Source organism: Diceros bicornis, chromosome 9, assembly GCF_020826845.1.
Source record: "Diceros bicornis minor isolate mBicDic1 chromosome 9, mDicBic1.mat.cur, whole genome shotgun sequence".
NCBI lineage: Eukaryota > Metazoa > Chordata > Mammalia > Perissodactyla > Rhinocerotidae > Diceros > Diceros bicornis.
In genome coordinates this window covers 75,535,035-75,562,959 of record NC_080748.1, presented here as the reverse complement: position 1 = coordinate 75,562,959, position 27,925 = coordinate 75,535,035, and the positions used below count along the sequence as shown (strand labels likewise).

The 27,925-nt window shown below is 41.9% G+C and overlaps 1 protein-coding gene across 1 annotated transcript in view; it reads right to left on the bottom strand.

Moving 5' to 3' along the window:
- CLYBL (citramalyl-CoA lyase) overlaps positions 1-11,186 on the bottom strand; it is a 228,172-nt gene extending 216,986 nt beyond the window's left edge. The window contains exon 1 of the mRNA XM_058548426.1: positions 11,113-11,186. Within this exon, the coding sequence (XP_058404409.1) occupies positions 11,113-11,171 (59 nt within the window). The 5' untranslated portion in view covers positions 11,172-11,186. The remainder of the gene's footprint in view (positions 1-11,112) is intronic.
- Positions 11,187-27,925: the final 16,739 nt, after the last annotated feature.

Genomic DNA, 27,925 nt, shown 5'->3' with positions numbered 1-27,925 from the left:
AAAATTTCATGGCTATTTACAGAAACACCTGTAGGCTGGGTCAGTGTGACAGCCGAGGCCACAGAGAGAAAAGCCACCGGTGGCTAAGAGCCAGGGGATAGGGTTTTTTCTGGCCTGGTGCTGCCAGCTGTGTGACCAGCTGGGCCGTCTGTGCTTACTTTACTATGAATGAGCCTGCTGTTGCCAAGGAAAATGGGCAGATAAGCCTTCAAAAGGCATACTGCAGTCCAGGTATCTGTCACCCTTTCTGGAGGGTGACTTGACAACAAGCATCAAAAGGCTTAAAATGTCCATCACTTTTTGACCCAGCAACTTCACTAGAAATGTACCTCCAAGTACATAAGTAAGGGTAGCCACAGAGATTTGGGTACAGGGACATTTATCTCCACATTTCCCATGAAAGAAAACTTGGAAATAGACTAAATGAACAACTGTGGTTATATACATACAAATATATATGTGATAGAGTCATGGAACAATATGGAACATCAATGCTCTGAGATTAGGTTAACATCCTAAAATGTAACCAAAACATAAAATCAAAGCAACTAAATAAAAAGGCATCTTAAACCTGGCTTATAGTGGGAAAAGGAAGGAAGGAAGGAGAAAAAAGAGAGAAAGAAAGAAAGAAAAAGAGAAAGAGGAAGGAAGGAAGGAAGAAAAAAGAGAAAGATCTCAATTCTGGGACTCATTTATTATCTACATCAGTCAAGTGAGTTATTTAATTGATAAGCTATAAAACATTCAAGTAACAACATGAAATAAATTAAGCCTATTTGAATTACAATGGATTTAAATTCAACCCAAATGACCTATATGAAAACACAATTTCCTTGATATTTTCTTTATTAACTAATGAAATTCTAAACTTAACCTGTCGAGATCATGAGCAATGCGTAGAGGAATAAATAAGCAACACGCAACCACAGAACACAGCTCCAGTTGCATTCAGGGGCAGGAAAGCATATTGTTTTTACCATTAACAACTCTTCTGATCTTAAGAATGTTCATCAAAACTACCAATAACCATTCCCCAAGGAACCCAGCTTTCTTCTCCCTGCCTTCCTAAAATTTTAGCCACATGCACCTACAGACTGCCCCAGAGGGAGTCACGCATAAAATGGCAGCTGCTACAGAGCAGCCACTGCAACATTTAGTTAAGGAAACTGTGACCAAAGGCTGTTTTCAGAAATTACATCAATCAGACTTTGGCTGTTACAAAGCCATCACTGGAGAAAATAACCACTTTAGGCAAGTGCCGACGAAGAGGGGTGTCAGTTACTCTGTGGACACCACTTCACTGACCACATATGATGTCTTCCGCCAGGCTCATCCACAACCAAGCACATGTGCTAACCTTCTAAGTCTCAAATGTAACTTCAGAGAATACTCCATCCTCAACATACCATCATGGAGTATTTCTAGAAGAATGAGGCGCTTATACCACTCAAACATTCCGCAAAACAAGGGCACTCAGGAGAGTTCCTTCAGAGGACAGAGACTTCCGTCGCCACGGTTATTCAGAGTAGAGTGGAGAAAAGCAGGTGTGATGAAACTGTCCTCAACTCCCCTCTGGATCCACAGGGCCAAGGGGTAGAGGGTGAGGATTTTTCAGTCAAGAGTTCATCCTCAGGTTCCAGCCTTTCCTCCTGACCCCTTGGCCTCTCCCATGGAAACCATTTGGGCTACTCAATGTCCTTCCTCCTGGCTTTCACTCACACAGATGGTTCTAGTCCATAGCAAAACTCTCTAACAGGGTAATGGTACAGTGGGAGCAGAAGCCCTACACAGCTGAAATAGATCCACGAGCAAAGGTTCGCTATTCAGTAGCCTTGGCTCATCCTTGTGTCAGCAAACAGCCCCTTACTGGGAATTTCCCCTTGCAGCTACACCTTCTCCAGGAAGTACCACCCACACATATTTGCATCTTCCAATTCAGGCTCAGCTACCACTTTTAGTTCTTGCTCACCAGCTTGGCTATTGCCCACTAGTTTTTGCTCTGGGATACCTCATTTCTCACCAACTCCTCTGTCCAGCAAGAGCATGTCCCCTGCCCTCAGGCTACTCCTGGTCCATATACCTCTTTGTGGTATTTCCTGTTTCCTCAAAGTCTCCTCCCTCTTTCTCTTCTCTTCAGCCCTATTCCTAGCAGAGGCCTTTTTTTCTCCATTAAGGCATTCTGAATACTCTCTCCCATCCCATTCTTTCAGGAGGCCATTCTAGAAGGCTTTAGCTCCAATTCTTGAACCTCTGGTCTACCATCTTAGGTCATCTTTAGTTCACCCTTCAGCCCTTCACTTATCTATCTGTAGGGTGAATAACCATCCTGATTTGCCTGGAACAGAGGGGCTTCCCAGGATATAGGACTTACGGTGCTAAAACCAAGACAGTCCAGGGCAAGTTGAGATGGATTGCCCCCCTACCTCCCTGGACCACTTAAAGTTACTTTCTACCTCATAACCCAAAACATCATTTTTGTTTACAGCATCTCCTTTTAGCTTCTCACCATGTGTTTGGGCAACTGAAGTCAATTTCTAATGATGCCAGTAAACATTTTAAAAATAGCTAACACTTCACATTGACCTTTTAATACCAGTTCAAGTGACAAAGTACACATATTCATTCTTATTCTGAGTTCTTTTCAAAACGATCATTTAAAAACTTCTCAATCCTTTTTAACCCCTGCCTCCTTTTTAGCATTCTTTCTATAAAGGTTTCTCCCCTTTCTCTCTCACTGCTTCCATTCTTCTCTGCCCTACAATCTCTCCCCTTGGCACCCATCTTCTCCCATTTCTATCCTCCTTTTGGATCCCTTCCCGCCTTTCTTCCCTTAATAGCCTCACAGTAGTACAGAGGGACAGCAGTGGTTGTCACTACAATTTAGGAGACTTCAAAAATGAGGCCAACCCTACAAAAGGGCCTATTGGGTCCTCTGATAGGTAACCCCATTAAAGCCCCCTCAGGCCACTTACTGCACCCCTGCTGGCTCCTCACACACCGTCCCTCCTTGTTTACCCAGAGTCTCAGGTGCTTGGCTTGTATTCTTCACGTCTCTAAACTGTCTGCACCTGGTTTTTTCCATAGAGCAGGCTCCTCTCTAACCTGACACTGCAAAGCAAGAGGGAGCTCCTCAGCATACTCCTTCCTGCTACCTCTGAACAGTAAAACTTTCAGTTTTACTACTAATTACTTTAGAAAACAGCGTATCAAGATAAGAAGTGAAAAGAGACTATAGGTATCAGAGATCTCACACAATTTGCTAGAGGCACCTAAACCAAGCTTTAGAGGGAAATTTATTATTAAACGCTTATATTAAAAAAGTAGAAAGGTCTAAAATCAATTATCTAAATTTACACCTTAAGAAACTAGAAGAAAAGGGCAAATTAAACCCAAAGTAAACTGACGATAGGAAATGATAAAGATAGAAACAAAAATCGATGAAATAGAAAACAAAAAAATTAGGAAAAATCAACAAAACCAAAAGATGGTTCTTTAAGAAGATAAATAAAACTCCAGCCAGACTGATCAAGTGAAAAAGAGAGAAAAACATTTATAAATATCAAGGAGAGAGGGCACATCACTACTCACAATACAAACATTAAAAGGATGATAGGGCTGGAGGCAGGAATAGGGGTTAACTGCAAATGGGCTTGAGAGAATTTGGGGGATGACAGAAATTTGGGGGGTGATCTAAAACTAGATTGTGATGATGGCTGCACAACTCTGAAAATTTACTAAAAATTGTTATTGTACACTTACAAAGGGTAGATTTTATGGTGTGTATATTATACCTCCATAAAGCTGTAAGAAAAAAGATAAGGGATTATCGTAAACAACTCTATGCCAATGAATTCAACAACTTAGATGAAATGGACAAATTCCTTGAAAGACACAAAGTACCAAAGCTCACTCAAGAAGAATTAGATAACTTGAATAGCTTTATATCTATTAAAGAAATTGAATTTATAGAATAAAATTTTTACTACAAATAAGATTTTAGGCACAAACATTTAAGGAAAAATGATTACCAATCCTACACAAACTGTTCCAGAAAATAGAAGAGGAGACAACACTCTCCAATGCATTCTATGCGGCCATAATTACCCTGATACCAAACCTAGACCAAGATAGTAAAAGAAAACTACAGGCTACTATTCCTTATGAGCACAGATACAAATAATTTTTAAAAAATTTTAGCACATTCAATCCAACAATATATAAAAATAATACATCATGATCAAGTGTTTATTCCAGGAATGCAAGGTCAGCTTAACTTTAAAAAATCAACCAATCTAATTCACCATATTAACACACTAAAGAAGAAACGCCAGGGCCGGCCCTGTGGCTTAGCGGTTAAGTGCACGCGCTCCGCTGCTGGCGGCCAGGGTTTGGATCCCGGGTACGCACCGACGCACCGCTTCTCTGGCCATGCTGAGGCCGCGTCCCACATACAGCAACTAGAAGGATGTGCAGCTATGACATACAACTATCTACTGGGGCTTTGGGGGGGAAAAATAAATAAATAACAAATAAAATCTTAAAAAAAATAAAGAAAGAAAGAAGAAAAGCCATATGATCATCAAATAGCTACTGAAAAAAACATTTTATAAATTCAAATCCACTCTTGATCAAAACTCTAAGCAGGGGTGACTTCAGCAAAAATTGCAGAGAAGGATCTTCAAAAATCCTATCCTCCATAAAAGCAAGGAGAACATTGGAAAAAATTGTCAGAATCAACTTTCTCAGAACTCTAGAAATTAACCAAAGGCTAGCAGCACTCTGGAGAGCATTTACTCAAGAAACATGGATGAATCTCGGTAAGAACAGCAAGCTATCTGGGGTTTTGACTCATCCCATCCCCCTACCCCAGTTCTGTGGTAGCCTTGAAAACCAACACTCACAATTACAGGCTAAAGAAGTGGCAGAGATGGTAACTCAAACCCATAGGAAGAAATGAAGAGAAGCAGAAATAGTAAATAGGGTTAATATAACAAGTACTATAAAATATATATGTGTGTGTACCTGCGTCTCCTCTAAGCTTCTTTATATAAGTAATAACTACAACAATGTATTACTGGGTTTGCAACAGATATAAATATAAAATATGTAACAATAATACTACAAAAAAGAAGAAATGGGAATAAAACTATATAGAAGTAACATTTCTCTACCTTTTGGAATTAGTATAAATCAAAAGTAGATTCTGATAAGTTAAGATGTATATGATAATATTCATACAATGGAATATTATCCAGCCATAAAAAGAAATGAAGTTCTGATACATGCTACAACATGGATGAATATTGAAAACGTTATTCTAACCAAAATAAGCCAGAAACAAAAGGACACATATTGTATGATTCCACTTAAATCTCTAGAACAGGCAAATTCATAGAGATAGAAAGTAGATTAGAGATTACCAGGCACTGGGGAAGGAGGAGTTATTGCTTAATGGGTACAGAGTGTCCATTTGGAGTGATGAAAAAATTTTGGAAATAAATAGTGGTGATGGTTGCACAACAGCGTGAATGTGATAACGCCACTAAACTGTACATTTAAAATGGTAAAAATAGCAAAGTTTATGTTATATATATTTTACCACAATTTTAGAGTGACTATTAAAAATAAACTTAAAATCTGTGAAAAAATCATTTAAAAATCTTAAAATATTACATTAGAAAATATTCACTTAATGCAAAAGAAAGCAGTAAAAAAGGAACGGAGGAACAAAAAAGACATGAGACATCTGGAAACCAATACCAAATAAACACATTACAAAAAAGGAAAACTACAGACCAATATTTCTCATGAACATAGATGTAAAAACCCCAACAAAATATTAGCAAATTGAACCCAACAAGGTATAAAAAGAATTATATGCCATGACCAGGTAGGATTTATTTCAGGTATACAAGCCTGGTTCAACATTCAAAATTCAATTAATGTAATCTGCCACATCAACAGGCTAAAGAAGAAAAATCATATAATCATATCAATTGATGCAGAAAAAGAACTGGACAAAATCCAACACCCATTTATGACAAAAAAAAAAAAACAAAAAACTATCAGCAAATGGAGAATACAAAACATCAACAAAACACCTACAGCTAACATCAGACTTAATGGTGAGAAACTGGATGCTTTCCCTAAGACTGGGAACAAGGCAAAAATGTCTGCTCTCATCACTCCTATTTAGTATCTTACTGGGACCACTAGCTAGTGCAATAAGATAAGAAAAGGAAATAAAAGGTATATATATTGGGAAGGAAGAAATAAAACTATCTTGGTTTATGAATGACATGATTGTCTATGTAGAAAATGCCAAAGAATTGACAAAAAATAATTCATGGAATTAATAAGTGATTGCAAGGTTGCAGGATACAAAATTAACATTAAAAAGTCAATTGTTTTCCTATATACCAGCAATGAACAATTGGAATTTGAAATTTAAAACATAATACCATTTACAATAACACCCCAAAACTGAAATACTTAGGTATAAATCTAACAAAACATGCACAAGATCTATATGCAGAAAACTATTAAACTCTGATGAAAGAAATCAAGAAGATTTAAATAAATGGAAAGATATTCCATGTTCATAGATTCGAAGACTCAATATTATTAAGATGTCAATTCTTCCCAACTTAATCTACAGATCCAATACAATCCCAATCAAACCTCAACAAGCTATTTTGTGGATAACAACAAACTGATTCTAAAGTTTACGTGGAAAGGCAAAAGACTCAGAATAGCCAATACAATATGAAAGAAGACTGAAGTTGGAGGACTGAGACTACCCAACTTCAAGAGTTAATATAAAGCTACAGTAATAAAGATAGCATGGTATAGGTGAAAGAACAGACACATAGATCAATATAACAGAACAGAGAGTCCAGAAACAGACCCACACAAATACAGCCAACTGATCTTTGACAAAGGAGTAAAGGCAATTTAATGGAGAAAGGAAAGTTTTTTCAACAAATGGGCTGGAACAACTGGACGTCAATATGCAAAAAAAAAAAAAAAAAAACACAGACTTTACACGTATCATATAAATCAACTTAAAATGGATCATAGACCTAAGTATAAAACACAATACTGTAGAAATTCTAGAAGAAAATATAGGAGAAAATCTATGTGACCTTGGATTTGGCAATGAGTTTTTACATACAACACCAAAAGCATGATCCATGAAAGAAAAAATTGATAAGCCTGACTTCATAAAAATCAAAAACTTATGCTCTGTGAAAGACACTGTGATGAGAATGAAAAGACAAGCCACAGATTGGAAGAAGATATTTGCAAAACATGTATCTGATAAAGGACTTATATCTAAAATATGCAAACAATACTTAAAACTCCACTATAAGAAAACAAACAACCCAATTAAGAATTAGGCAGAAGATTTGCATAGACACCTCACCAAAGAAGATACATGGATGGCAAATAACATATGACAAGATGCTCTACATCATTTGACGTCAGGGAATTTCAAGTTAAAACAAATTAACACATCAAAATAACAACAGATACCACTATATACCTATTAGAATGACTAAAATTTTTTCAAACCGACACTACTAAATACGGGCAAGGATGCGGAGCAACAGGCACTCTCATTCATTGATGGTAGGAACGCAAAATGGTAGAGCAACTCGGGAAGACAGTTGGGTAGTTTCCTACAAAGCTAAATGTAGTCTTAAAATACAATCATACTCCTAGGTATTTACCCAGTTGATCTGAAAACTTATGTCCATACAGAACCTGCACATGAACGTTTACAGCAGCTTTATTCATGATCAACAAAAACTAGAAGCAACCAAAATGTCCTTCAATAAGTGAATAGATAAACAAACTGTGGTACAACTCTACAATGGAATATTATTCAGCAATAAAAGGAAATGAGTTATCAAGCCACAAAAAGACATGGAGGAACTTTAATGCATATTGCTAAGTGAAGGAACCCAGTCTAAAAAGACTATATGCTGTATGATTCCAATTATATGACATTCTGGAAAAGGCAAAACTATAGAAGACTATAAAGCAAAATGATCAGTGCTTGCCAGGTGTTTGGGAAGAGGGGTGATGGATGAATAGGTGCAGCACAAGGGATTTTTAGGGAAGTAAAACTATTCTGTATGATAGAATAGATACATGATATTATGCATACATAATGTATACATTACAGCTAGATACATGACACTATGCATTTGTCAAAACCCATAGAACTTTATAGCAAAAAGAGCGAACCTTAATATACGCAATTTTTTAAAACACTCATTTGAGAGGTAGGGGATCCCAGGAAAGAGTGCAGACTATGACAAGAAAATCTAACTGTGTTGCAAATGTATGAAACAACTTCACTGAAGGGGATGGGAGAAAAAGGTTCTAACCTGAGTAACTTTGGAAATGAGAGGAGTCTGTAAGACTAAACAGAAAGGAACTACATATAAGCACTGCACTTCAGTTGATCAAGTTCTTTCCCATGGTGTACGGTCTAACAATTCAGATACTGCTATATGGGTATGCTGAAACTGAACTATTAAGTAACTGGATGGAAGATGGTGGGAACCAGGTTTCCTACGCTGGAATGACAATCTACAAATAAGCAAGGGGAGGAGGCTGGAATGATCCATGTGGTAACGGATTAGAATTGGAGACAGTATGAACTCATGTTTACCTTAACAGAGATACAGATGGCTACATGTAGAAATATTTGTAGATGTGTGTATATACATGGGTTACTATTCACACACATATTTCTTAGTTCTGACAGCTGAGAGGGCCTAAAAGAAAAGACACCCCTGGCAATAGCATGCCTAGGAATGGAAGCTATGCTCCCTCTACTTGAGGGCAGGGTATTTACATAAATTGAGCAGTGGCCACAGAGCAGCAGGGCTGGAGACAAGACTGCCTGGGAAACATCAGGGACAGCATTGCAATAGGAGCAAATGTTGGGGGCTGGCCGGGTGGTGCAAGTGGTTAAGTGCGTGTGCTCTGCTGCAGCAGCCTGGAGTTCGCCAGTTCGGATCCTGGGCGAGCACCGCAGCACCGCTTGTGAGGCCATGCTGTGGCAGGCATCCCATATAAAGTGGAGGAAGATGGGCATGGATGCTAGCGCAGGGCCAGTCTTCCTCAGCAAAAAAAAAAAAAAAAAAAGAGGAAGATTGGCAGATGTTAGCTCAGGGCTGATCTTCCTCACACACACACACACACACACACACACACACACACACACACACACAAAAAATAGGAGCAAATGTTGGAGGGTCAGGAAGAGAGTTCAGGAATGGTCCCTACCTATCAGCAAGGGTGCCCATACTCTAAAAACAGAAGGAAAAAAACACCAGAAGCAGGCCCACTGCCTGAAGCTGAAATGCAACCCAACTAGGGTAGAAATTAAGGGATCTCTAAGCAGACTTTTCTAAGCTGACATTCGGCACCTTTACTTCTCCCATCCCCGTGTGTTCTGAAGGCACCAGGACCCGGAGCATTTAACCCAGGGTGTAGGCTCCGGGAAGCGCCCTGCATGAAAGCCTGCTGCTGGGGCCTTGGTGGGGTGTGTAGGTGTGTTGAGAACGAGCCAGTGCGGTAAAGCAGATGAAGAGCATTGTGAGCTGAGCCCCAAGCGCTTTAGAAGTAGGTAACTCTGTGTGGTCACTGGACCCACTATTGAACACGCCACAGAAGCTGGCCCCTGCACAGGCCAGAAAAGGGACCTTCTGGAAGGGTCTGGGTACACCGCCTCAGCGCCTCCTCTGGTTCTAGGAGTGATCCCCTGAGCCCAGGGCCAGGTACCAGAACCGCGTCTAGGAAACCGGAAAGTGGGATGCATAAGACCAAATGGGTCCTGGCACGGACACTGGTGAGTCAGGAAGCACAGAGCAAGCAGATGTAAAAAGTCCCGGACCAGGAGCCACAGACTTGGTTTCTGACCCGAACTCTGCCATCCTCTGCTTTGAGAGAGTCACTTAGCCTCTGAGGCTCGGTTTCCTCATCTTCATAAACCAGTCACCTGACTTCTTCACATGGTGGTCAGGGAACCAAATGAGAGAATGTATGTGCATGTAGTTAGCAAACAGGCACATGCTAGACCAGCGGTTCTCAAAGCGTGGTCGGAGGACACCTGGGGTCCCTGGGACCCTTTGAGAGGATCTGCGAAGTCTTGCCTTTCCCAACTAGTACCTGCATCTGCGTGAACCCGGAATTTCTTTGTAAACTTCCTCCAAAACAGCGGATAAGAGACTCCAATTGTTCTTCATTAAACCAAAGAGATGTTCAAAAGTATAACACCATGCCGCTCTCCTCATTTTTCTTTTTTGGAAAACGTAGTTAGTTTTCATTAAAGATGTCATTTGTGTTAAAATTCAATGGGTTTGTTATTTTTAAATGAATATATTTTTTAAAAGATTTTATTTATTTCCCCCCAAAGCCCCAGTAGACAGTTGTATGTCATAGCTGCACATCCTTCTAGCCGCTGCATGCGGGACGCCGCCCCAGCATGGGCAGAGAAGGGGGCCAGAAAAGTGGTGCGTCCCTCGTGCCCAGGATCCCAACCCCGGCGCCAGCAGCGGAGCACGCGCACTTAACCGCTAAGCCACAGGGGCGGCCCTAAATGAATATTTTTTAAATTTAATTCCTCATGCTATAAAAATAGATATAAGCAAAAGCTCTTCGGGGACCTCAATAACTTTTCAGCGTGCAAAGGGGTCCTGAGACCAAACAGTTTGGGAAGCGCTGTGCTGACCAGCCGAACGGAAGGGGCTCCTCTCGCCAGGCGAGCGCCTCTCAGAGGCCGCCTCCAGGACCCCTCTTATAAAACGTCCGCGCCTTCACGGGTACCATTTGTGGGGGAGGCTGGTTTTGTTTTCCGGGGCTGACAGATCCAACGTTTGTACCCATTTTCCGGGCCCAAGCAAGGGCCCTCCGACAGGGAGGCACCGGGTGCGGGGGCAACCTTGGCAGAGGTCAGTCAGCGCGCGGGAGGCGCACGGCCGGCCAGGACTCCCGCCAGGGCTCCAGGAGGCCGCGCCCGGCCCGCGAGCCCGAGCCGGGCGCGGACCCTCAGCGAGCCCGGCGGGCGGCGAGGGACTGGGGACCTGCACTCACAGCCTCGGCAGCGCAGCCGCCGCTCCGCGCGCCGCCCTCCGCAGCAGACGCAGCGCCATCTTCCCGGACGTGCACGCCCCGCCAGGCCCCGCCAGGCCCCGCCAGGCCTGTCCCACTTCGCCCCTCCCCTCCGCCCCGCCCCCTCGTCGCCTCGCCCCGCCCCCATAGTCGGGCCACGCCCTCGTCTCGCCGCGCCACGCCCTGTCCCCGCAAGCCACGCCCTCCCTGCTTGTGCACTTGCCGTATCTGAGGGTCAGAACTTTGTTCCTGGCTGTTGTGTGGGGTAGAGCAGACGGTCCAAATGGTTGGCTCTTTTTTGAGCGGTTTTTCTGGTAACTGAATCCAGCTCTCCCCTTGCTTCTGGGTTTCTTAAGGCGGCTACGCTGCATTAAAGCGTTTGCATTTTCCCAGCTAGAACAAGCCACATTTTCTAGGGATTTCTTTGTTGTTTTTGTTAAGATACTGCCTGACAAAGTTTGTGAGCCTCACCATTTGCATGCCTTGGTTAACAGTTAGTCCGCTGTGGGACATATATGTTTGTAATGGGATCAGAACAGCCGTTGGCACTTTCTGAGCCGGAGAAAGGCTTGCTGAAGACACACATGGGCGGCACACACAACTCCACTCCAACTCCTGCTAGTCTTGCAGCAATTACAACTCCTCCGGCTTGACGGGCGGGAGAACGCTAAGATGTTAAAGCAGAGTTGACTAGCTGTGTGACTTGGAGCAAATGACTTAAGCTCTCCTTCCTTCAATTTCCTCCGCTATAAGATGGGAATATAAATAGCAGTTACCTCGTAAGTTACTATAAGGATATATTGAGTTAATATATATAAAAAGCTTAAAACTTCGCCTAGCCCAGATCAAGTGCTCAGTAGTGTTAGTTACTTCTGGTTATTATCATAACATAAATTCCCTTCTTAAAACTCTTTTATGGCTTCTAATGGGAAGCATTGAGAATAAAACCCAAATTCTTCACTATAACCCCTAAGGCTTTTCGCTATCTGGCCTTGGTCTGTTTCTCCAACCTTATCTCAGCTGCATCCATCTTCTTTCCAAGTTCTTTTAAGTTTGCTAAGCCCTCTCCCACTTCAGGGCCTTGGAACATGCTGTTCCCTCTCCCCAGAATGCTCATGGCTACACCTTCTCATCCTCGGGGACATTTAGCCTACCTGTTACCTGCTCAAAGGCGCCTGCTCTGACAACCCAAACTAGAGCATCCCCCTGATATATTTCACTGGCACAGCAACCTGATGGTTTCCAACACGCCCTCATCACAATGTTTATTTATGGATTTGGGACTTGACTTTCTTTTCTTTTTTTTTTTTTTTTTGTGAGGAAGATTAGCCCTGAGCTAACATCCATGCTAATCCTCCTCTTTTTGCTGAGGAAGACCGGCTCTGAGCTAACATCTATTGCCAATCCTCCTCCTTTTTTTCCCCCAAAGCCCCAGTAGATAGTTGTATGTCATAGCTGCACATCCTTCTAGTTGCTGTATGTGGGACACAGCCCCAGCATGGCCGGAGAAGCGGTGCGTGGGTGCGCGCCCGGGATCCAAACCCTGGCCGCCAGTAGCGGAGCGCGCACTTAACCGCTAAGCCACGGGCCAGCCGCCACGGGCCAGCCGGGGACTTGACTTTCTTTTCGTTGCCTTTCACCCAGTGGTTCTCAACGTGGGAGGGGACTACTGCCCATCAGTCAACTGGGTTTTTGGGGTGCATTATTACATTTAGGGGGCAGGGCTAGGCTTGTGCGGGCATTCTCACTCATAAAAAGGCTGCTAGTGCTCTGGTTTAGAAACACCATCTATAGGAATAGACTGTGAGCTCTTTGAGAGCAGGGACCCAGTATATCTTGTCATTGCTGTGTGCCCCCAGCACCTGGCTCAGTGACTTGTAGCCAGTAGGTACTTAATAATTATAAGATGAAAATATTCTATCAGCCTCATTATAATTCTGAGAACTGCCATATGAGTAGTTATCCTTATTAAAAATGCCCTAGACCTCATGGCTTTTTAGGTAAAATAGGACCTCCAATGACTTATTTGCTGACTGGTTCCATTTCTTTTGTATTCTGGTTAAACAAATTGTAGCTGTGCCAATTCTCATCAGGTTTTGTGAGCTCAGGTGGTTTTGTTGAGCTTCTTCATGAGATTACTAATGCATAGGTGTTAAGAACTGTTTTCTAAGGTTAGTATATTTTAAAATAAAGCTTTATTAACTTTATCTACATGGTGTGTGGATTTCTGGAGGACATATTTCCAGATATAATAGAGAAAGGGATCCAGGGTTCCTCCTTTGAGGCTAGTCCAATCTATCTTTACTCATAGCCTCCAAAACTGAAAGAAAAATAAAAGTATATGTTTGCCCCAATGGCATTAAATAATATGAAATTTAGCAGGGTGAATAATTCTATGAGACCCATTATCCTGTTGAGCTAAGCAGTCTGGTGGGGTAAGAACCTGGCAGAGATCTGAGAAAGAAAGATAGGAGCCAGAAACATCACACCTCTAGAGCACAATGGGCTTAGGGGTGGCGATGGTGGGTACTAAACTAATTGACTGACACTGATCATTGTTGGAGCTGGGTGGTGGGTACTTGGGGTGGGAGTGGGGGTTATTGTTCCTCAACTTTGTGTATGTTGGAAAATATTCTTAATAAAAAATTAAAACAAAAATCAATTCAACTAAGGCTTTGCATAGAAAGATCCAGATGCAAATTTACCCAAAGCCAATGGAGGTTAAGCCTCAGGGCCACTGACAAGCACTGGCCCCTTTCAAGTCCCCACCAATGTGTTCACAAGGTCATTTGTTTTTGTAAACTGTACAAAAGTAAGATATTGTAACTACCATTGGTTAAGACACTTTCTCTTCTACTCTGACTTTGCCTCTCTCAGACTTTCTTTGTGTTGGATGGCGTTGGAGTGGCTGCGGGCATTTTGGGAGTCCAGCTAAGGAGAAGCTTGAGCTGGGATGTGTTTGGTTTAGATTTAGTAGAATACATTTATGTGATTTGCAGTCACTTCAGTGTTTAGTTATTATTAGCAGTCCTGCTTTAGGAATGGCTTCCAGGAACACTACTATCCACTGTGCTGACTCACCTGCATAAAGGTGCAAGGTCAGAGGTTATATCCCAATAATAATGTGCTCCTAGGGCACCTGGTACCAGAAGGTGGGTAGTAGAAGAGAAACAAAGTTTGAAATGTGTGGAACCAGTGATCATCTGTGGAAAATTCTTCTAGTCATCAGATATGTAAAATTGTAAACAGAGAGTTTGGCTCTTATCTATGTCTAGTCAACATGGAAGCTCTCTCCTGTCTGGAATACACTCTAATAGTGTTGTGGTGGCTTTCATAGTGTCGCCCCAGCTCAGCTGGAACCAGTTCTCCCAGAATTTCCTTGCCTGTGAGGTTCCAGGTTGGGATTGTTCACAAGAGGTATTTGCATGAGATCTGGAAGGTGGCAGTGAAGCAGCAGGTAGGCGTGGGGCGCCAGGCACTGTGGCCGTGTGTGAACGCACCTGTTGACCTGTGGGCTCACCCTGTTGACATGGGGCAGTCAGTGTTGACTTCCTCTCTTTTGAAATTATTTACAGATCTCATTACTTTAGATTCCCATTTTTTCCACCCATTTTTTTCAACTCAAACAAACTTAAACATTTATTGACATGGTTCCTGATCTCCAGAAGCTATCTGAGTGAAATTCAGACACATGCTACAACCTTGAGGACATCATGCTAAGTAAAATAAGCCAGACACACACAAAAAATGAGTTTTCAAAGAGTAGTCAAATTCATAGAGACAGAAAGGAGAATGGGGGTTGCCAGGGGTTGGGGGAAGGGAGAAATGGGGAGTTAGTGTTTAATGGGCACAGAGTTTCAGTTTGGGTAGACGAAAAAGTTCTGGAGATGGGTAGTGGTGAAGGTTGCACAACAATGTGGATGTATTTAATGCTACAGAACTGTATACTTAATGTGGTGAAAATGGTAAATTTTGTGTTATGTGTATTTATCACAATAAGAAAAAAAATCTTTAAAGAAGCTATCAATCTGATGAAAGAGGCAGACAGGTAAAAGGGAAAATGGGTGGGTTCGGAGGTCTGCTGGTGATATGGGGAACGGGGATACAGAAGCAGAAAGGATACTGCAGTTCCTTTTTCATGAGAGGGACAGGAAAGCTAGGGGACTTTGCAGAGAAGGGCATAGCCACCATGGAGAGTGAGTCTGAAAGTGTTAGGGGAAAGGTTGGGGGAGCAAGCAGAGATAATATATCAGCTCAAAGGTACTGTCTGGGACCAGACTGTAAACCACCTGAACGTTCAAGTCTCAACCAATGTTGCCCTAAAAAAGTACAGGTCTGCATGGAAATGTGTTACATTGTTACCACTTGGTCTTGTAATTTTATGAAACTCAAGTAACTCTCACTGTTAATCTTAGAAATATTGGGCTTTTGTATCGGCTTAACCACACTTTTGGCAAATAGTCACGTACAAGGAGATATTGGATAAAAATATCTAATCAATTCATGGTTTACTACAACATTTAAAGCTTAAATAACAAATAATTTAAAGCTTAAGTAACTTAAATGACCATTTAAAGTGGTAATGATTAGGAAAATGAAGCTGCATCATTCTTTTGTTATAAACACCAAAGGCTCTTTATCATCATCCATTTTTCCCTTCCTTTTGGTGTCTGGCCGATGTAGGTTATTTCCACCGAAGTTGAGTCTCAAAGGCTGAAGGGCTAGTGTCACTGCTTTAAGACTTCAGAATGCTGCACTTAGAAAGAGGCATATTAGAAGTTCTGTGGAATGATTTTTAAACAGTGGCAGAGATAGAACTGCACTCTGAGATGATCCATCCCTCCTGCTGCTCTGATACAAAACCCTCCCAGCCTTGCCTCCTGCCAGGAGCTGCCTTTGATAACATGATGTCTGTCTGGCCTCCTTGGGGAGAAAGGAGACTGTCTCTCAAATTTAGGCCAAATGCAGAATAACTAGTGACCACATTGTGGACCTTCTGAGCCTTAGCTTTCCCTTTATAAACTGAGGAAGTTAGACTAGCCAACCTCTAAAATTCCTTCTGGCTCCCAGACACTGACTGTATAACTAAGGTCCTTTCCCTTTCTAATCTCAGCCGCCAAAACTGTGCTGCAGCGCACCCTAGAGTCTGCAGGTGGATGGTTCCCCCACACCCCTCACTGCTCCCCCAACCATTCCACTGATCCACTCTTCCTTTTTTCCATAGCACTTATCCACTTCTAAATTACTAAATAATGGGCTTATCTGTGATGTTTTTGTTGAATGTAAGCCCTCTGAGGGCAGGGATTTTTGCCTGTTTTGTTCACTGATGCATCCCAAGAACCTGGAACAGTGCCTGGCACACAGCAGACATTCAAAACTTATTTGTCGCACTCAAAAGTGTTGAATCTTGAGGCATCCTCTGCCAAGATTATTCTTCACATAATTTCCCCTGTACAGTATTTTAATTCACTTCCTATGTTAATAATTATCTTGTTCCCCAGTTGCTGTTTCTTAATTGCCTGTGTGGTGGGCTGAATAATGGCCCCCCAAGATGTCCACGTGCTAATCTCCAGAACCTGTGAATATGTTACTTTGCAGATGTGATTAAATTATGGATCATGAGATGGGGAGATTATCCTGGATTATCTGGGTGGGCCCAGTGTAATCACAGGTTCCTTAGGAGAGGGAGACAAAAAGGTCAGAGTCAGAAGAACAAGATGTGACATGGAATCAGGTTAGGGTGATGAGGGGCCACAAGCCAAGGAAGCCAACGCAGCTTCTAGAAGCTGGAAGCTGGAAAAGGCGAGAAAGCAGCCTCTCCCATCCAACCTCCAGAAGAAGCTAGACCTGCAGACACCTTGATTTTGTCCCCATGAGAGTGATTTTGGACTTTGGACCTCTGGAACTGTAAGATCATAAAGCTGTTGTTTTAAGCCACCAAGGTTGTGGTAACTGATTACAGCAGCAATCAGAAGCTAACAGCCCCATTAAAAGAAAACCTTCCCAAGAACACTTCCACACACAAACTGGTTCTTAAAGCATGCTTTTAAAGCCATTGTAAGTCCAAGACACTATATAGTTCAAATGACCACAAACGCCTCTGTCAGTGTCGGACAGGATCAACGAGCTTTTGCTCTGGCCAGAGCCTCCTTGAGATTGAAAGGTTCTAAAGAGAGCAAATTCAGTAATTTTTCTTTTCTTTTTTTTTCTCCCTAAAGCCCCAGTACATAGTTGTATATTCTAGTTGTACGTCCTTCTAGTTCTTCTATGTGAGCTGCCACCACAGCATGGCAACTGACAGACGAGTGGTGTGGTTCCACGACTGGGAACCGAACCCAGGAGGCCAAAGTGGTGAGAGCTCTGAACTTTAACCACTAGGCCATCAAGGCTGGCTCCAGTAATTTTTCAAGAGAAAATTGGAATCCTTTCTCTGTATGTCATTCGAAAAGGACTCTTCACCCTTGAACTGGTTAAATAGAGAAACAGAGCACTTATCACTGCCTGAAATTATGTTACACATTGATTTGTTTATTGCCTGCCATTACTGTCATTTTATTTGTTTATGGTATGTTGCTTTCCATTAGAATGTAAGCCCCATGAGGGTGGGAACCGAGTTTGCCTTGTTTGCTACTATATTTTTGACTCCTAAAATGATGCCTGAGACACAATAGATGCTAAATAAATATTTGTTGAGTGAATGACTGAGAAGTTGACTTGTTAAGAAATGCAAGAAATTATTCAGCACCACTTTGTCCTACTTCTCAGAAGAAATCAATGATGGTAACCCAAATGCAGGTTAAAATGAGATTTAAAAAAAAAAAAGAAGCAAGCAGTCCCAGGTAGGTAGCTGCAAGTGATAGATGGAAATGAAGGAGACATGTCAGGGTAAGAGTTAGGGTGGGAGAGGCAAAGGAGTTGTAGCCAGGCTTCTGAGATGATCCCTTGGCTATCTCTTCACAATTCATTTATTTGGGGGAATAAAAGAGGATATTTGCCCACTATAAGCATCTATTGGAAATTTTGGTTATTAACTTACAGAGCCAGTGGTAGAGGCCCTGTCTTGGCCACTACCCGGTAGCCCTATGTACACATAAGTAGTACTAACATGTGAAAGAACTAACGTGCGAGGTTATACACTGCATGAGTGCGTGTTATTGCAAAATGTTGGGAAAAAACAATCTAAATGTCCATCAACAGGGCACCAACTTTTAAAAGTTTGGTGCATGAAACAACAGAAAGGTATGCAACTGTAAAAAGAATAAGGACTATTTCCATGTACTAATATAGAAGCTGTTTTGTTGTGTATAATAGAAGATGTATTGATAGGAAAAAAAGACAAAGCACAGAACAATTGTATTCTATATTTTGTGTAAAAAAAGACTAAAATAAAAATGTGTTTCATATTTTCTTGTAGTCTGTTATTTAAAAAGTCTGAAAGGATAAAATAATGCTGCTGATAACAGGGGTTACCTGTCAGGGGAGGTAGGAACAGAGCAGGTGGAGAAATGGGAAAAGATTTTCACTATATCTCTTTTGCAATTTTATTTTTGTTTGATTGTTTTGCTGAGGAAGATTGGCCCTGAGCTGACATCTGTGCCCATCTTCCTCTATTTTATATGTGGGACGCCTGCCACAGCAAGGCTTGACGAACCCCAGGCCACTAAAGCAGAGCGCGTGAACTTAGCTACCACACCACTGGGCTGGCCCCTCTCTTTTGCAATTTAAAAATTCATGAACCATGTGAATGTATTACTTATCCAAAACACAAAATTTAAACCATGTGAACAGGAAGGCGAAAAGGAAAAAAGAGAAACCACAATCTCACCTTCATGAAGCTGTGGGTCCTTAACTTGCCCTGACCCAGAGCACCCTGCACTATCTTTGCAGTGGCGAGTGAAATGCCATATGCATTTTGGCATCTCTGTGCCCTCTGAGTTCTGTATCTGTACCATATCCCATATTGGATTAAAAACTCCCAAAGTTCCAGCCTGTGTTTTGCAGAGTGAGGGCCCAGCAACTCACGCAGTTGACAGTCTTCACAGCCTCTCTGGACGTCAGACTTGATAAGATGTGTAATGTTGAACCATATAATGAAAGCCAGTTGATTAAGACCCTCTGAGTTTTGTGGAATAATCTTTAATGCACCAGACAAGAAGATTGTTAACCAGCCTTATTATTGACAATTTCCTATTACCATGACAGGGCAGGCAGATGATTTGAGGATTATCCTCGTACTGACAAATCCCCTGGGCCCTGACAATCTCATTTACAAAAGAATCAAATCTGTTTATTGCTGATAATAGATGGCATGCCCTCAGGTTTGCTTGTAAGTAACATGTGCATTGCTTTTTATTTTTTCTTTTAGCAACAGGAGCCAAACTTGGATCCATCCTGATAAACCAGGCATTTGGGCCTTTATGTGATCTCATGGCTCTGAGCTGTTTGTTAACCCCCATTTGCTAAACCTTTCACCTCTGCCCACAATGGCATAAACGGCCTTGAACCAGGATGGCAAAATGGGCCATCTAACAAAAGAATCTCACAATTTGTCATGTGGCTGAGATTCTCTAGATACTCTTCCTCATTTTTATTTGTTATTCTAAGAATTATTTAAAATAAAAGGACAAAGCAAATATCTTGGATTTGTTGCTGTGATAAGCCGAACTCCCTGAAGACAAAGTCCATATTCCCAGCAGCAGGTACCGTAGCTAACACACAGTAGGTTCTCAAAACCGGTTGTGGGATTGCCTTGTTCATAAACTGTCAGAACTTCTCCAGTGAAATGTTCTCAGATATCTAAATTTTAGTAGCCTCCATTTGGAAACACAAATAGAGATTAAATTAGATCTCTAATTCCTTTTGATTTATAAGAAGTAAAATGTCATCTGCCAAATTCTAAACCTAAGCGTATTGTTAGTATTTAATCTTATCCATAATATCGCAATGAGTGTGACTATTTTTTAAAGTATTGCTGCACAATTAAAAAATTTCTAAGCATAAGTTAATATCTCACTTAGCAAGACCTGCCTTACCCTTGGTCTCCTGACTCCAGATGAAGATGAAATCCCGTACACAAGCACAGACTCGGAGGGCACTCCGGCCCCTACACTTCCACGCTTCGAGTGCCACTCTAGGGATGCGTTAGGACAGCCTGATGAAGAAAGCAACCGTTGGGATCCAAACTCATCCTTTCCCACCTCTAATTTTCTGCCTAAAGAAACAATATAGGGGCCGGTCCCGTGGCTTAGTGGTTAAGTGCGCGCGCTCCGCTGCTGGCGGCCTGGGTTCGGGTCCCGGGCGCGCACCGACGCACTGCTTCTCTGGCCATGCTGAGGCCGCGTCCCACATACAGCAACTAGAAGGATGTGCAGCTATGACATACAACTATCTACTGGGGCTTTGGGGGGAAAAATAAATAAATAAAATTAAAAAAAAAATTAAAAAAAAAAAAAAAGAAACAATATAGCTAGCTATATGATTTCCAGCATTCAAACAAGGCCCCAACTGAAGGTTTTGTCATTAGTTTCCTTAAAATTAGAGGAGTTTTAGAATTCCTCAGGCAAAAAGGCCAAATTGTTAAATATCTATTTCTCTCTTTTTAAAATCCCATTTAGTATTATCTACGTAATAATATGTGTTAATTATAGACAAATTGAAACATATGAAAATAAATCAATAGGAGCATGGGCAGCAAGTTAACGCTCAAAGCTAATTGTTAATATTCTGATATGTTCCTCATAGGCATGTTCTTAGGCATTTTTCTGTGTGTGTATATGTGTGTGTGTGTATCTCTCTCTTTTTCTCTCTCCATAGATAGATAGATGATAGATATAAATTTACATACATTCATATATATATCTTAACAAAAATAACATCACGTATACATGCTGTTTTGAAACTTGCTTTTCTCCTCTCAATAGATCACTGAAACATATATTTTAGGTAATATTGAAAATATACCTATACCTATTATAGAGGGAAAGGCCCTCTATAAGCTGTGAAAATGACTTCAGAGTGTTAAGAAATTAGTTTCTTCTAATCCAAACTTTTTTACTCTGGTAGACTTTGAAAAATATTTCACACCATAAAATTTTTATAAGAATACAGCTGGGAAATTCTCCTATTGTCATGCAGTTCTAAGCTTAAAGTTTGCAAAATCTAGTTTTTGCTTCTTTTTCTTCTTCTTTTTTTATTTTAAGCCTTTTAATTTAACTTATTGACCCCAGTATTTTTGCTACATCCATTGCGAGGATCAAATCGTTATACTTTTCAAAAGCATTTCTTTAGCCTGAGGTCAAACAAATGTGAAATATGAGAAAGTTATAAATAGATTGAAATCTAGAACAACCATAACCCTGATGTACTTTATCTAAATTTTTATAACTTTGAAGTGCCCTGAATACAGAAAGAATGCAGGGCTTTTATTTTCCAGCCAGAGAAACCACGCAGAAAAAAAGAATAAAAAACTATCTCTTTCTCATTTCTGTAGTCAACCTCTCAATCCAAAAAAAGGAAGTGGGGGTGGATTCAAGTCAATCCAACAAAAATAAACTGTTGCCATTGTTTATTCAGAAAATAATTCCTTGAGATTTTATTCCCCCAAGGAACTAAAAAAAAATCATAAAGATCTCTGGCTTAGTTTACTTCCTAGAGGAAAAATTGTTTCACATTTGTTTATTTTGTAAAAACTACCAATAACAAGTGGACCCATAAAATTCCTCCCTCTTTTTGGTGCGGTGGGAAAGCAGGGGGCAGACTAGTTTGGCCTACAGTTGGAATATAGTTTGCTGTCTGGAATGCCCAATCTTGTCTGGCTTCTATGATTCCCAAGGTCCATGAACTATGTCCTAGATGAAGAGCCTAAAGTAAGGGACTTGGGTTGGGTGAATGGGGTGAGACCAGACAACGGCAGACTTTGAAATCCAGGCAGTGGAGTCAAGACTTCACTCGATGGGGTAGATTCAGTTGATGACTCCAGTTCTCTCCTCTCTCTGCATCCACACCCTTCCATAGGCTCCGTGTGGGTAGAGTATATCTCCTTGTCCCTTGACTTTGAGTTTGGCCAATGACTGTGTGTCAGTTCCAGTTCTAGGACTTGAGAGGGCTCAGATGTTTCTGCCATCACTGTGAGAAGAGCATGCCCTGGTAAAGCCCACCACAGCGAGGAGGAGGAGAGACCCGTGAGCAGTGCTGCACCACAGACCTGCGGTGAGAAACAAAGCTGCCCCAGCTGCCCCAGCCAGGAGCAGATCCTCCTTTGTTCAGATCAGCTGAACCTCAGCAGACATGTAAGCGCTTGCCAATAATAAATATTCATTGTTTTAAGCCCCTGGGTTTTTGGAGTGCTCTGCTATGCTGCATTATTGCAGTAATACAAATTGATACACACTTTTAAGCAAAAAGAATCATAACTTAAAAACAATCCTGTTAACTTTAGGGAGTTTAACATGTACAGGATGGGCTGAGGTGGGGAACAGATAGTGTAGTGGTCCAGGTGTCAGGTGATCAGCCCATGAACAGGTGTGCAGTCAGCTGGTACAAGAGGGAACAGGATGAGAGAAGAGATTGACAAAGGATTGGCCATGAGGATGAAAGAAAAGCCTGAATCAATGGCAGAGGATGGCAAATTTTCACACCTAGGGATGGAGGAAATGGCAATAACTTTTGGAGACTTTGAACTTTGGACATGATTTTAGGAAAAATGATGCGCTTACTTTGTGCCATGGTGGGTTTGAAGCGACAGCAGTATAATCAAATGGCAGTGTGATGTAATGGAAAGAGCGCCAGCTTTAATACAGACAGACCGGGTTGTTGATCTTGGCTTGGCCTCTTGCAGGTTGTGGGGCTTTTCCAAGTAACTTAAACTCTCTGAGCCTTATTGTCCTCCCCTGTAACAATTCTTGGGGTTGTGAGGATTGTGGTAACATATGGCACCGGGAGGTGAGGTGGACATCTGTGGGTATTTGGTCTGCCCAGCACCTTTCCTTTTGGAAATACCCCTTCAACAGTTGGTGGTGCTGTCATTCACGTGACCACCTTCTCTGCCATCATTATTGATCCAGACAGGGCACATGACCCAGTCAGGCAATCAGAGTCCATTTTGGGAGGATAGATATGAATGTTTGGTGAGAAAGGGGTCTCTTCTGATATTAAGAGCAGTGAGGACACTGTAAGCCTGACAGTATTACCATCTAGGCTGTTTTGGGGAGACAGATTGTCTGAGAATACATGTAACAGAGAAAAGCAGAGATGAGAAATGGAGAAAGAGAGAGGGGGGAAGAGAGAGCCCTAATGATACTGTTTGAACTCCTAGATCAAACAGAGCCATTCACTGGACTTTCCAGCTATATGAGCCTATATATATATATTTTTTGTTGTTGTTGTTGTTGTTGTTGTTGTTAATTAAGGTAGTTTGAGTTGGGTTTTTGGCTCTTGAAACCAAGAGCCCTAATTCAGCAGGCATTCAAGAAATAGTAGTTGAACAACACTCAACAGGGAATTGCCACTTATAACCTGCCTGATGTCATGTTCCACACTTCTTCCTATAAATGGTTTGAAGCCAAGTGGCAGCAGAAAAGGTATGAAGAAGTCTGCATCATTGAAATAGATGTGGTTCATGGGCCTTTAAAAGGAAATATGAAAAGAGTCACACCATGAGATATGAAGATGTACTACAAAGCCAGAATAATAAAAAGCTCAAAAACAGATCCATTTACATATGGGAACTGACATATGATAATTGACACCATAAACCTATGGGAAAAGGATTTAATAGGTGGTACTGGGAAAACTGGTTTACTGTATGGAGGAAAATAAACACTATATACAAGGGTCAATTCTGGGTAATCTAAAATCTAAATGTGAAAGGTAAAAATGTAAAACCAATTTTAAAAAGTCAGATAAATTTGTCATCTTGAGGTTGGAAAGAACTTCTTAAATAAATACTAAAAGCACTAATTGTGAGGCAAAAAATTGGTGGATTGAACCCATAGATAGTTCTGGTCAACAAAAGACACCACGGACAGAGCAAGAGAAGATAACTGTAATGTCAAAACCCAACCAGGAAGTAACATATAGAACAGAAGTCAGTAAACCACGGCTCACAGGCCAAATCTGGCCCTGCCACCTGTTTGTATAAGGAAAATTTGGTTGGAACAGAGCCCCGTTCATTCGTTTACGTATTGTCTGTGGCTGTTACACGCTACAACGGCAGAGTTGAGTTGGTGCGGCAGAGAACATATGGCCTGAAAAGCCTATAACATTTACTATCTGGGCCCTTTACAGTCAAGTTTATCGACATCTTATCTAGAATATACAAGGAAATTAACAAAAAGAAATGTCAGAAACCCAGTAGAAGAATGAGCCAAGGATACAAAATGGAAAATCTGAAGAAATGTTTAACTTCACTATAAGTCAGAGAAATGCAAATTATATAAGATGAGATTCCACTTTACACCCTCAACACAGGAAAAGTTAGCAAGTCAGATGATAGCAATTGTTGACAAGGACGTAGGGAAATGGAAATTATCACGCAGCAGAGATGGGAGTGTAGACTATGCAGTGTTCTGGAGAGCAGCTTAGCAGAACTCAGTAAAATTCCATCGTGTGTACAACATAACCCAGCAACCCCATTCCTAGGTGCAACTCTGAGAAACTACCCAGGTCTGTAAGAGAATGTGTGCAAGGATGTTCATGCCTGCAGTGTGTGGGAGCAGGCTGTTGGAGCCAGCCTAGTAATATTAAAGGGAAAGGGCAGATAAAATGTGCTGGCTGCATCTTGTGGAGGGCCATGCAGCAGTTAGCAATGGATGAGAGGTACACATAGCTGCACGGATAGATCATACTGCAGAGGGAAAAAAAATAGAAACAGAATGAGACATGTAGCCCAACACTATATGTATGTACATAGGTATGTATGTCTATATGTATAAATATATTTATAAAATCCATACACAATTCTATGTATTTTTCAAAATTATGTACATGTCCAAGGACATACACCAGACATACTACAGGGGATGGGGTGGAGTAGGAATGGGAGCACAGTTTGGAAATTAAGAGAAAATAAAGAAGAGAAGGGCCTTACATATACAGATGGCAATAGTGGAATTAGCTAAATCTGTGTACCTGAATTCCAAACAGGTGGATGTGAACCAAAGTTCATCAGAGAAAGTGTGGTAGCTTCCAGACTGGAATGCAACTTGGGTGAATAGATAGGACTAGAGATGGTTTGAGAGTTCTGCGTAGCGTTCTGTGGAGCTCTAACTTGAAGGAACTTCCATAGATATAAATATTTAACCTTACTGGTTCTTCCAGGGCAGTATATCCCACTTGTACCACTTATCAATTTATTGCCTTGGAGCTCCAAATCCACCTTTCCTTGCCCTGCTCTGTGATGCTGGAGATGGACCCTCTAAACATTTCTCCTTTGCTGCCTGTCACAATGGTAAGTTTTATCAGCAGAGGCACTGGAGGGACACTGCTGGTGAAAGAGGCTTCTCTTCCTGGTTACAGTGTCTTTCTTCTTATTCCTACAGCAGAGAAGCCAGTGGGGCCAGCGGGAAACCCAGTGGTACGCTCCCTCCAGGCAGTTTCACTGTCACTCCAGCAGGTGGCTTTCCAGGTGGTCTCACCAGCCCCCCAGCAGGTAGTTTTCTGCTTACCAGGGGTGGCCTGCAGCACCCCAGCAAACCACTATCCCATCCAGTGGCCACAGTCACACCCAGTCCAATGAGTCCTTATTCTCGGTCTTGGAGGGAGCCCCTCTGCTGAGTTTGTCTTCCGTGGACATTTTGCCTCTGCCCTAAAGATAGTGGTTTCCCCTACATCTGCTATTCCTGTGTCCGTAGAGCTCTCTTTACTCCTCTTTATAGTTAACTCCTTTTTACCAATTTAATAATTCTGTATATTAAATTTTCCCTGTTCAAATTACTGGTGTGGTTTTGTCTTCTGACTGGACCATCCTCACAGTAAAACAACGAACAACAACACACCACCAGCCTTTCCACGCTTCTTCCCCATCACAGCTGACGTGCACTGTCTCCTTCGCCTGTCTTCTTCAGTCATTGCAATCGGAGCCCCCAGTTGAAACTGAAATTTCATCGATAAATTCCTATGCCCAAAGAGGTACCTTTCAGAGCTTTTCTCTCCTAACCACGTCCTCCCGAAAACATTCTTCTCCTTGATAGCCCTGCCATGTTCAGACCATTCCTTTGAAGCCAATATCGTCCATATACAGTAGCAAGAGCAAGACAGTTGGAATTGGACAAAACTGCATTGAAATCTCAGCGCTGTCATTTATAAACCACATGACCTCGATCTTTGTGAGCCTTGGTCAGCCTTCTCATCTGTAAATTGGGGATAATGATAATACTAGCTTCTCAGGATTGTTTTAAAGAATAAATAAGGTAATTTACATAAAGCATCAAAGCATTGAGCCTGACAAACAGTAAGTGCTCAGCAAACGCTAGTTCCTATATTCTGATGGCCGTCCATCTACCCCTTGGTAGATGTTGGTGATCCTAGGCTCCTTTTTCTCTTTCTGTCACCTTCCTTGGGCAATGTTACTACACATGAGGCTTTAACTACCACCTACTTACACAGTCATGACTTTTTGATTTATAATTTCCTCCTAGACCTCTCTTCTAACCCAGAGAGGGGTCTGATGTCACCTGAGTGCCTGTCACATCCAGAACCTCCTTGCAAATCCCACAACACTAAGCAGTTTCTCATGTGTACCTCCACAGGTCCTGGCCACAGCTGACCAACCAGGGACTGGGTGCTCCAGCAAGAGGTGCCACCTCTAGACTGACCATGGCAAGGCTCCATCCAAAGGGGAGCTCTATGCTGAAACAGTGACGTGGGAGACCCAACAAGACCTCTCTGTGGGCTCTTTCAGTGTGAGACAGAGAGGAACACAGTATTGGCAGCCAGAACCAAAAGAAAACCCAATATACAAATCCCTTGTGGCAATCACACCTGGGGGCAAGCAGTGGCATTGAGGAGAAGCAAAATGGTCACAGAAGCAGCAGAGATGTAGCAAAGCTCTGTCATACGTGAATGGGAGTTCCTAGAGCCAGTAACAAAGGACACCAGATGTTGGACTGCTGGGGTGGCTGGGAGTTACTGCTTGTCATGAAGAACATTCCAAGACTCCCTGGAGCCTAGATGTTGAAATGATTCCCTGTCCTTTTCACTTCTCGCTGTTTCTTTTCTGTCATTCTCTCATAGAAATAGCTTTATAAAGTTTTTTCCTGATTGTAATAAGAGATGCTCATTCTCATTGTTTTTTTTACAACAAATGTTGTCATCTGAAGAAGTATGAGAGGGTCTTTGCTCCTACAACCTGAAGGAGCTTAAGCAACATCCCATCAGACCTTCAGACTCATTTAGATCCATCTACCAAACTGACTACAGGATACCCTTTGGTGGATGTCTGCTGAACGCCTGCATGCATACACACATACTCACATACAAGCAGGGGGCTAAAGGAGGAAGGAGCCAGGATGGCCACAGTGAGGAAGCAGCTGGAGAGGCAGGTGAGTGCCTTAAGACAGTGCATTGCCACAGACGGCGAGAGATTCAGCCTTTCGTTCTCAAACAGAGTGAGCATCAGACTTGCCTCGATGGCTTGTTAAAACTCAGATGGCTGGGCCCCAACCGCAGAGTTTCTGATCCAGTAGGTCTGTGGCGAGGCCTAAGAATCTGCATTTCTAACAAGTTCTCAGGTGATGCTGACCCTGCTGGTCTGGGAACCACACTGAGACCCACCAGAGTTTTAAGAAGAGGTGACTGG